General features: G+C 37.1%; 2 protein-coding genes across 5 annotated transcripts in view; one reads left to right on the top strand and one right to left on the bottom strand.

The window, feature by feature from the left end:
* LOC118184878 (glutamate receptor ionotropic, kainate glr-3-like) overlaps positions 1 to 12,026 on the top strand; it is a 180,096-nt gene that overhangs the window by 56,004 nt on the left and 112,066 nt on the right. The window lies entirely within an intron of this gene.
* LOC118196457 (uncharacterized) overlaps positions 1 to 12,026 on the bottom strand; it is a 35,882-nt gene that overhangs the window by 12,003 nt on the left and 11,853 nt on the right. The window contains exon 1 of one of the 2 annotated variants that reach the window (XM_035367918.2): positions 10,188 to 10,345. The exons of the other annotated variant lie outside the window; for it this stretch is intronic. Coding sequence (XP_035223809.1) covers positions 10,188 to 10,233 — 46 coding nt within the window. The 5' untranslated portion in view covers positions 10,234 to 10,345. Of the gene's footprint in view, positions 1 to 10,187; positions 10,346 to 12,026 lie in introns of those variants that run through there. 2 annotated transcript variants of the gene reach the window in all.

Raw genomic sequence — 12,026 nt, 5'->3', positions numbered from 1 at the left:
TCAAAGGTTGCTACTTGTCTTTCAATGTAAGTCATTCAGGTTTTTGGCGATTGAGGGTCCGGTTGTTGGCTAAGTGAGGAAGGGCGCGCATGCGCGATCACCCTTATTTCCGCATTCTGGAGTTGAAAACGCAAATTTTGCCATAATTAAGGGGGCGATAAGTGAAGCCATAGTGGGAGCCCGCGTTTGTGAAGGAGACGAAGGAAATTCGAGTTGGATTCACGTTTTGACTCACTCACGCTTGGACTCGCTGATTTTCGGGCCGGCTGGACTAGTGGACGTTGCTCTTGAAAACTGGCTTGAAGGAAATTCGAGTTGGATTCTCTCTCTTACTGACTGGCGGGTGGAACTTACTTGGGACGTTACTCGTGAAACTTGCTCTTGGGATGAGTAAGAACAGGCGAGCCGTAATTGCCTAGAAAAAACGTTTCTGACCTGAAGCTGAAAACCCTCTTCCTTGCGGCGTGCTGGTAAAGAGGCGAAATTTGAACGAGTTACCTGCGTGTTGACATAGGACTTTCAGGACCAAGCGGATAGCCGTCCTGGGCAGCAGTGCTCCTGTTTATGTTCTACAGTGGGAATTGGCGCCGACATTTTTAGAACCAGTGTCAAGATGAGCCCGGCCGACATCAACGCTTGATAAGATACGAGTCCTCCACTTCAAGTTGTCTTAACAGATAAGTGTATATTTTTTTTGTGTTTATTCGACCCTCTCACGGCACGTTTCTTCATAACATTGGTGCCGTGACCTCTGCTTAGTGAAGGATCGAATCAGTAACTTATTTTTTGAATTTATTTACTTTGTATAACTTACTGTTTTATGAAAGTGTTAAATTTTATGTGTGAGGACTAATTAAGGTTTTGATTTGAATTATGTTTGCTTACTGGTTACTGCAGGATATTAATTCTCTAATTTAATTTAAGACTTGAATTTAAGATTAGTTAAACTGTTTTGGTATAATATTAACCAAAAAGATAGTGTTTTAGTACGTGTGATTCAATGATTTCATACTGTGCATGTTAGGTTGTTTACTAGTACAAAAGTATTAGGTTTTAAGAAGGCTTGTGAATTTCAAATTTTGAGGCTTTCGAAATACTCAGTATGTTTTAGATGTAATGATCGATACTTATGTTTTCTGTAAAAGTACCGGAGTTGTCAATGAGTGGAGGTTCTTTTAAGTTTTGCGCGTAACTGGCAGCTGATTAAATTAGCTTGACAATTTGGAAACTTTTTTGAATGATTCAAAACTATTAGAGGGCGATATGTCGAAGAAAATGCGCCGTTCTACTAGACAGCCTGACCCATCAGTAGAGATGTTGGAAGAGACAGCCCCGGCGTAAAGGGTACTTCAGTTTTTGGCTTGGACCCACTGGAGTCAGTTCCTATTTTTACGGGAGGAGAAAATAGCATTAGCCTAGCTGATTTTTTAGATAGACTCGAACTGATAGCATCACATGTAGGATGGACGGAGTCAGATAAAGTTACGGTAATTCGGGTTAAACTTGGGGGGGGAAGCCGCGGAATTTGTTAGGAGTAATCCGCGTTTGAGGAGCGAAGCTGGTTTTTCCTACCTGGTAGGTGCCTTGAAGGACAGGTTTACAACAATTCAAAGTCTACATTCCCATATTCGCTCCCTTATACAGGCATTTCAAAAGCCGCGGGAGTCAGTCAGACAATTCGCTGCGCGTATCGAGGCTTTATCTTATAAAACAGTGCCAGTAGAAAGGATGGGCGATCCGGCAGCAGAGACTCAGAGACAGGAATTGCTATTATCTGTTTTTCTAGAAGGATTGCATTTGCACCTGAGACGTCTGCTTTTGCCCCATAATCATAAATCATTTGTAGCAGCAAAAAACCACGCAGTTTTGGAGGAAGAGATGTGGATAAAAAACCATGCTGAGGCAGATTTTCAGTCAGAGGAAGTTAAGGTGGTCCATACTACGGGTACGGTAAATTCCAAGGACACTCTTTGTGTTTCGGGTGATAATGTAGAGCTTGTAGAAGCTATTCGATTGCAACAACAGAACTTAACCCAGTTGACCCAGATGATGAATACTTTGCAGAGCCAAATGCAATCTTTGATGGTGCATAATCCTCGGTTGAGATCCTTACAGCCTAGATGTTTCCGTTGTAACCGGGTAGGACACATAAGCAGAAATTGTTATGTAAATGGCAGGTCTAATAACGAGCAGGGTAGATCAGATCACAGATTTCGACAAAGAGAGGCAGGAACGGCGAATACACTTAATTCTCATATGGCACCCGAACATTTGACGGTAGCATCTCAGGATCGAGGTGCAACTGGTAGCAAATTGAATCACCAAGCTCAGACATTTAATTTAAACTAGAAAAGGGTGGGGAGAAACACGCTTCCATTTCTTCCTCGAATGCCCTTTTGGAGGTGCCATCCGTCTTTGTAGTCACTACAGGAGAGTCTTCATTACCAATAGTAGAGGGTTCTATATTACAGACAGAAATTAAATTTTTGATAGATTCGGGGGCAACGGTTAATATTATAGAGGAAAAAATTATGGCAGGGTTAGGGGATAAAGTTTCATTTTCTCCTTGTAAACTTTATTTAAAAGGAATTTCTAATCAGAATGTTCTAATCACACGAAAAGTTTCACTTCCCGTAGTATTGCAAGGCAGGATTTTTCCTGTTGATTTTCTCATTAAGGACAAGGATTTTTCTTTGCACTATGGTGCCATTTTAGGAACACAGTTTTTACTTGATAATGCACTCATGCTGGATTTTAGCACTAAACAATTACTTGGGCAAAATTTTGCTTTACGTTGGTGTGACAGTTCAAATTGTCTCTTTCCGAGACCGATAGATTCCTTGGATTATTGCTATGCAGTTCGTAAACATAAACTTTTGCCGTTTTCTGAGAATGTAGTAAAGGTAATTGCTCCTACGTTTAATGATTCGCATGACACAGTCCTATTAGAGCCGATTGATAAAAACTCTCATAGTAAATTCTCTGTGGCAAGATCAGTTAATTTAAATAATGATTCTAAGATTGATTAAATATGATTTTAATGTTAAGATAGCAAATTTTACTCCACAGACTATTCATATTAACAAAAGAACTAAGCATCTATTCTTCCTGTTACTGTGTCTTCAATAGAAACTGCTTGCGTGAATAACACGACGACCATGGAGAAAGGAGAGGATTTTGAGTCGTGGGGGGGGGAGAATTTGACCTTTCTCACTTGTCACCGGATCAGCAGCAGCACCTGACTAAGCTTTTAAGCCATTACAATGACATTTTCGCTTCTTCTGTAACTCAGCTAACGGGGTGCGATACAATTCTACACAATATTAACCTTAAGGATAGTATTCCGGTTCGACAAAAGCCATACAAAGTGCTTTTTCATCTTCGCGAGGAATTAGATAGGCAAATAACAGAATTATTGGATTCCAATATTATTCAAGAAAGCGATAGTCCATATAGTGCGCCGGTTCTTTTTGTAAAGAAAGCTGATAATACGTATAGATTAGTGACGGATTTTCGGAAACTTAATGAAAAAACTGTTGAAGATTCATTTCCTCTTCCTAATATGCTCGAGCTTGTGGAACAATTGGGTGATGCGAATTTGTTTTCAACGTTGGACTTAACTTCGGGATTTTTCCAAATGAAGATCCACCCGGATGACACATTTAAAAGTGGTTTTTCGACCCCTTCCGGGCATTACGAATGGCTTCGGACACCTTTCGGAATGCGCAATGCACCCAGTTCCTTTCAAAGGCTCATGTCTGTTGTCTTAGCCAATCTGTCCCCGTTAAAAATAGGCATATACATAGATGACATTGTGATAGCTTCGAGTACTTTTGACGAACACCTTGAAAAGCTTAAAATAGTTTTTGACAGACTCAGAAATCATAATCTTAAGTTGAAACCGTCCAAGTGTCATTTTCTCAAAAGCCAAATAACTTATCTAGGATTTAAGGTATCAAAAGGTATCTTACAACCAGATGACAGAAATTTAAAAGTTGTACAAGCATTTGTTCCTCCTCGGAATAGAAAAGAAGTTAGAAGGTTTCTCGGGCTTGTAGGGTTTTATAGAAGATTTATACCTAATTTCGCACAGAAGGCTCTTCCTCTTACACAGCTAAAAGACAAAGTTGTATTTAAATGGACCAATGAAGCTCAAAATTCCTTTGACACTCTTAAAAATGAACTTTTAAAGGAACCTATTTTAACTCTACCCAATTTTTCCAAACCGTTTTCGCTTTGTACGGACGCTTCCAATTTAGCCTTAGGAGCTGTTCTTTGTCAGGAGGATGATACTGGGTTCTTGCATCCAATTTGTTACGCAAGCCGGAAGTTAAAAGATCCGGAGACCAAGATACAGTACAGTTGAAAGGGAAGTTTTAGCAGTAGTTTGGGCTACTGCCTTCTTTCGCCAGTACCTTTTAGGGAAAAGGTTCACAATTTATTCAGATCAGGCGTCGCTGTCCCACGTACTAAAATTGAAGGATCCCACTTCTCGGATAGCTAGGTGGATTATGGGCTTGTCCCAATTTGACTATACAATAATACATAAACCAGGGAAATTGAACGTAACAGCTGATTTCTTGTCTAGAGCAGTAAATGTAACGCACCTTGTTCAAAATTCTGTTAGTCCAGACTTATTACAGACGTTCAAAGAAGAGCAGGGTTCAGATATGCATTGTAAGCAGATTATTTCAGATATAAAAAAAATTTGACTCCTAGTCCTCGTTTTTTGAAATTTTTTATGCGTAATGGCATTTTATATTATGAATATGCTAAGCAACGTACCCGTTGGCAAAAACTGCACAGGTTGGTTGTTCCACGATCTTTAGTTTCACGTATTCTGCAAGAGCACCACGATTCGCCGGTGGCGGCGCATTCCGGGTTCCATCGCACACTGCAACGTATTCAAAAATCCTTTTATTGGAAAGGCATGTATAGGGACATTCATAATTATGTAAAATCTTGTCACTCCTGTATCGGAAGGAGGGGTCACCGGCCTTCTCACAAGGCTCCTCTTCTGAGAATGCCTGTGGCTTCCCGTCCGATAGAAAGAATAGCCATGGACATTGTTGGTCCCTTACCCATTACTTTACAGGGAAATAAATGCATCTTAGTTATCACTGATTATTTTACGAGGTGGCCCGAGGCTTATCCTTTGAAAGATTTTACTTCTGAATCTATCATAGAAAAACTGGAACTTTTTATTTCGGCTCACGGTGTGGCTTTGCACGTAGTTACTGACAGGGGCTCGAATTTTATTTCACATGCAATAAAAGAAGTATATCAGAAATTAGGCATCACTAAGCACACCACCACCAGTTACCACCCGCAGTCTGACGGAGTCGTTGAACGCTTAAATGCTACTCTAATAAATTCTCTCAGCCACCTTGTGAGTGAGACGCAGGAAGATTGGGACAGACATTTGCCTTTCGCACTTTTAGCGCACAGAACTAGACGGCATAGCGCATTACTGGACTGCCCAGAATTTTTTCTTTATGGAAGAGATTTAAATTTACCTATTGATTTGTTGACACAAACAGACTTTAAGACTTATCGTGACACAGACACTTATTCAAGGGATTTAATTCAAGGGACTCCGCAGGGTTTTCTCTTTAGTAAATAAAAACTTAACGGAAGCGGCTGAAAGACAGGAAAAGATTAGAGACAAGGTTGTTTTTTCAAAAATTATTAAAATAGGCGATATGGTGTATCTTTATACTCCTGTGTTGCGGCCTGGATTGACTAAGAAATTTGCGAAGTTTAATAAGGGTCCATTTAGAGTGGTCGAACAGGTCACCAAAGTGAATTTTAAAATTGAGTCAGTTACGAGCCCACAGCAGTCGCAGGTAGTATATGTGGATAGATTGACAAAGGTACCTGAACGTATAAACTTTCCTTCATTGCAGGCGTGCAACTCTGATGCTCCAGAGAGAATTCATAATCAATGTGCTGATATTCCTTATAACCTGAGACGTAGGTATTCGCAGGGTTTTGTTGCTTACTAATGTAGGGCTTTGCAAACATTTATTTTTGGACTCAGTAAATCAGACTTTAGCGAAATATATACATATAGATATATATATATTTTTTTTGGTTGTATATAGTTTGACTTTTTCAGTTTGGCCAAACGTTATTTTGTATATGCATTGGGTTGTATTAGTATTATTTTTGTGTGTTTTGGATAAAATTCTAATTGGTATTTGCACAGCGTATTCTGGATGCTATTTTCGGAATTGATTATGGTTGGACTGAATTTTTGGGCAATCACGTTATCTTTCTGATTTTTTGTGTGGGATATTTTCGGCTGGTTCCGAGGTTCCTTGTGTTGTAACGTTCTTTTCTTTTCTAATGCTTGGCCCTGATCAGGCCGCTTCTGTTCTTAGACGTGATTGTTTGGGATTCATTCCTGGAAGTTATTCAATTTCGTAGTACTTAAGGGGGTCTTTACTCTTTGTTTGAATACGTTCATGTGACATATTTTATTTGGAATTGTTTGAATTATTAGTGTGTTCTTTTCTCAGGAATGTATTTTATGTATCTGCGGCGCGTTATCTTATTTTTATTTATTTCATTTTTTTTTTTTTTTTTGGTGTGAACAATTGGATTAGATTATTTCTTTCTTCGGGTGTGAGTATCCGAACACATTCAGTGGCTTATCTATCGTAAGGGAAAAAATTGAAAGATAAAGTCTTCTTCCACTTTGAAAGAGTGATTGTTCTTCTTTGGTCGAAGGTGAGACGTAGGAGGGTGAAATCTGGTTTCTTTTAAGGTCAAGTTCCTCTACTAAAGCCATTGTGGTGCTGAGTTCACATTCCGGGGTTGGTTGCTTTCATTTTCTCGCGTTGAAGGCTGCAGGGGGGAGTTGCTAACACAATGATTTCTAACTACAGGGTTTTCCCTCGATTGCATTGACAACTCCGTACTCATTTAATGTACTCCATGATTGTGCTCAGCAGAAATTGTCACAATAGTAGAATGTGCTCGACCTCAGGTGAAATTGTTTACATTAATGGACTGAAAGAGAATGAATAGATAAATAAACGTTCAGGAATGTGGCCACACAGAGACTGCAACACTAGTGTGATGTAATGAACTGAAAAAAAAAAGAGAAATTCTTTTTGTCATTATTGATTGATCTTAGACATATTTTGTTTGTGATTAACGCCTTATTTTTATTTTTATTTCTGTATGTGTTCTGAGTATTTCTAGGTTTAATTAATTAAGTGATTTAATTGATGTTTTTGATTACTTGTTTTTGATGATATCCCTTGAGTATTTTAATTAGTAATTGCTTTGATTAATCTTGTTGTTTTACTTGCACATTTTGGACTTGAAATTTAATGTGTCAGTAACGTCACTGTTACCAAGGAGTCGTGTGAAATATTGTTACAGTATGTTATCCTTTAGCCTTATTGCACAGTATGAGTCATGGTATTTCAAGAAGTGTCTATCTGCTAAATTTTGGTAAACCAAAATTTAATTCCTTAGGGGAAAGGAATGTTATGTAGAGAATCTATCTGATAGCGTTATAAAAATTAGGTGAATGATTTTATGATTTATGGAAATCTTAATTTTTATTTGATTATGAATTATTTATTTTAAGGCTTTAATTTTGGGGAAAAACAGATGCTTCTGGAAATATTATTTAGTTTAAATGAATATTATTTATTTTCTTTTATTTGCAAATCTTGTACAAACTTTTATTCATTGTGAAAGAAGCAGGGAAAGGGAGGCAATTTTTGCCAAGTCATGATTTCGCGCGCTTTGTCCTTTAGAATGTTGGAGAAAGAATTTTCATTGTTAGTTGACCTTAAGAGAGGAAAGTACGTGACAGAAAGGTCAAAGGTTGCTACTTGTCTTTCAATGTAAGTCATTCAGGTTTTTGGCGATTGAGGGTCCGGTTGTTGGCTAAGTCACAATAGTAGAATAGGCTAAGTCACAATAAGTGAGGAAGGGCGCGCATGCGCGATCACCCTTATTTCCGCATTCTGGAGTTGAAAACGCAAATTTTGCCATAATTAAGGGGGCGATAAGTGAAGCCATAGTGGGAGCCCGCGTTTGTGAAGGAGACGAAGGAAATTCGAGTTGGATTCACGTTTTGACTCACTCACGCTTGGACTCGCTGATTTTCGGGCCGGCTGGACTAGTGGACGTTGCTCTTGAAAACTGGCTTGAAGGAAATTCGAGTTGGATTCTCTCTCTTACTGACTGGCGGGTGGAACTTACTTGGGACGTTACTCGTGAAGCTTGCTCTTGGGATGAGTAAGAACAGGCGAGCCGTAATTGCCTAGAAAAAACGTTTCTGACCTGAAGCTGAAAACCCTCTTCCTTGCGGCGTGCTGGTAAAGAGGCGAAATTTGTACGAGTTACCTGCGTGTTGACATAGGACTTTCAGGACCAAGCGGATAGCCGTCCTGGGCAGCAGTGCTCCTGTTTATGTTCTACAGTGGGAATTGGCGCCGACATTTTTAGAACCAGTGTCAAGATGAGCCCGGCCGACATCAACGCTTGATAAGATACGAGTCCTCCGCTTCAAGATGTCAACTTCAAGATAAGTTTTATTTTTTTTTTTGGTGTGTTTGAACTTTAAGCAAGTTTTTCAAAAACGTCCTTAGCAGTAAAAACAACGTCGAATCTAAAATTTAACTCTCAGGCCATAAATTGTTTCCCTTTCCTTTCTTTTAAATTACCAGACAAACCTTAAGTTTTTTTTATGAATTTAAATGAAAAGACTCTCAGATGAGGTTAAGATTTTTCATATTGTGATGTAATTGAATAAACTGATTATTTAATCTGGAAAACTATTACAGTATGTTTTCTTTATATAATTAATATGAACTTTTCCTTTATAGCTTGTATATGTTTATGGTTTCGATCCTCTCACGGCGCGGTCCCGGGATGCATTTTTTTCACAACGCAAAAATGCTGTACACGTTTCACTATACGATCACTACCTTTCACGGCAAGTAGTTTCATATTTAACATTTAACATATAGGAATTTCAGATATAACATGGTACCTTGAAGTAAAGCTATTTAACCTTGGTGTCGAATCTTTCTTCATAACATTGTACAGACAAAAACATTTTTATCTCCAGCGCGCGAGTCTCTGTATCGGAAATTCTAAAGATATGCTCATTTTAAAATTATATTGCGACACTGCTATTGAAGAGAATTTTATGGTTTAAGTGCAAAGAACATGATATTTAATAAATAAATTTAACAAACAAAATATTTAAAAAACACCGCCTTGGACGTAATTTAAAATCTGAAACCTTTAAGATTTTTATCTTTTTTATGTAATATTTTTTATCACCTTGCACACGAAATAGGAGGCACTGAAATATCTGTGGATGACATTCTAGAATCAGTTACGAAAAATGAAATAAATGAAGCAGATTTGATGACAGTTGCATCCGAAACATTACCGTTTGGAGTTTTTTCTGATGATCACTTGAGTGAGGAAACCAAAACCTTCATCCTCAAAGGTATACAAAAAATGTTTGGACATGGTTGAAACGGATACGATCCTCTGCCAGAGAGAGCGGAAATGTTTAAAAGAAATGTTGAACACTGCTTATCAGCCTATCAAGAAATTTAAAATGATTTGCAAATCAAGAGCGCACAGTCTCTACTGCCAGATTTTTTAAAACTTGAACCTACTGGAAGTGCAGTAGAACTTGGCGGTGAAACAAGCTCAGGTCTTAAAATGAGGTTAGTGAAACATTGTCGAACAATTATAAGTGACGATAAGGAATATGCTCTCTTTTGATTTTGACTTGAAATCATAATCTTTTAATTTTTATATGATGTTGAATTTTATTCAAGTTTTTATGAAATGCTTTTACGCCCATAAATTAAAAAAACTGTGAACATGTTACAGCATAAAAGGCAGTTTTTATCTTTTTAGAACCGAATCCCAGTTTTTATTATTAAGTTGTGTCTCCTACAACGCGATATTTTTAAGGAACACGCCTACCGAGCTGTAGGAGGCCTACATGTATGCATAACAAAGTTATTATTATTTTGGTATATTATTAAGTAATATTTTTATCACTTTTGACAATCCATTAGTACCACAGACAAGCATAAGTTTTTTATGAAATATGTCGCATGCTAAACGTTAAGATAAACCTATTCATAGCTTTTGCAAAAGATAAACTTTGAAAAAATGGATTTCCTACTTACCAACGAAGATTGCAGCCGTAATGAGTAAAAACAAAATGCAATGCATTTTGAAACAGTTCTTAAATTAACTAGAACACAAGCGATTAGCTTAATAAAAGAGAGCGTACTTCACTTGGCTGTAGATATTATAAAGGCTACTGGAAGACTATTCGCAGGTCGCTCAGAACCACGCGCCTTTTTCTGGTAGTATAAACACTAGCAGGAATGACGCAGTTTGCATATTTTTCTTCCTTCCCACGCTACAAAGGAAAGTGCAATAAATAGCAGAGAAGTTTTAGTAAAAAGCTCTCAATGTGATTTATGGCATCTGTAACCTTCGGATTGAGGTAAATAAACTCGCATCATGACAGTTATTATTACCGTTAGTTTTACTGAATAAGTTTTTTGTAGTATCTGCGAACAGGGAAGAAATGTATAATGTTTGATTGCATTTTTAGGATTATAAGACAAAGAAGCCTCCATTTATTCCGTCTCACTGAACAGAAGAGAAACACATAAATATAAAATTTTAAATTATGCAACAAATACCGTATATTAGTATAAATTTCGAATAAAACTTAATCAGATTCAAAAACAGTTTCATAAATGTCCCTTCTTTTTTTGTTAAATCCCTTTGAAGCCAGATGGCGCTGCCTTCGTTACTGTTTACAAAAGAATGTTAATTACTTTAGAGTTTGCTTCAATGGCGAAGTAGAGTGACTGAGGAAGCCTTTTACAAATGGGTTTGTGGATTAAGATTATGTGTTTGTGGAAAAGAATTTTTGTGGATTATAGCCAGTTGCTGAAAGAAAGGGGTATGTAAAAAACCCTTGAAACTCTATTCATTACTCATTATTAACTGTTGCATTTAGTAAAGTCTGAATTAAGTTTGTGTGATAAATTGTTATTATTGATAAGTGTTGCGAAAATGGCTACAAAATTAAAATATGTTCTCACTAAAATGAGAACTCAGAAAACTATCTGACCGAAGATGCAAAAGAAACTTTGCAAGCCAGATTTAAGTGTTAGTGATTTAGAATTGTTAAAAACTAAATTTAACAATCTGCAAAATGAATTTAATAATATTTTTGATTCCATTATCAATTTAAGTGGGGAAGAAAATATCGAAAAAATCTTCAATGAGCAAGATGAAATCAGTTGTAGTATTATTGATATAGAATTTGAAATAAATAATAGATTGTCAAAAGTTGTTAGTGGGAATAAAGTGGAAAATACAATAATTTCTGAAAGTACTGTTGTGTGTTTACCTAAAATTTTGTTACCGATATTTTCAGGAGAAATGTATTCTTGGCTTTCCTTTAAGGATATTTTTAAAGCGAGTATTGATCAAAATCCAAATTTATCAGATGCTGTAATTTTGCAATATTTGAAATCAGATGCCTTTAGAAAAATCCAAGCGATAGCTATAACGGATAATAATTATAAGTTAGCATGGTCTCTCCTTGAAGAAAGATACTCAAAGCCTAGAGAACAAGCGTATGCTCATCTTAAAAGATTTATGAGTATCCCCGTTATTCAAAACGAGTCAGCTTCTGCGATTCGAAATTTAATTGATGTTACAAGTGAAGTTGTAAGATCGTTAAAATGTTTAGAACAAAAGTTATATGGGCTTTCATACGCTATATTTGCCTTTATTCTTAGTGAGAAACTTGATCAGAATACCAAGTTATGGTGGAAGAGGAATTTAAAGAAGAAAAAATACCGAACATCAGAGAGTTATTAGAATTTCTAAAGGATCACGCCAGGGCATTAAACGCTTCTATAATTCCAGTAATGTCTGAACGAAGCCAGCCAAAGATTTCTTCAATGGTTTCAAGTGTGACTGAGAAACGTGCTTTT

This window comes from Stegodyphus dumicola, chromosome 9 (assembly GCF_044657685.1).
Source record: "Stegodyphus dumicola isolate Sdum_Otavi_A_Nest chromosome 9, ASM4465768v1".
In the NCBI taxonomy this organism is placed as follows: Eukaryota; Metazoa; Arthropoda; class Arachnida; order Araneae; family Eresidae; genus Stegodyphus; species Stegodyphus dumicola.
This window is presented reverse-complemented; position numbering and strand designations above follow the sequence as displayed.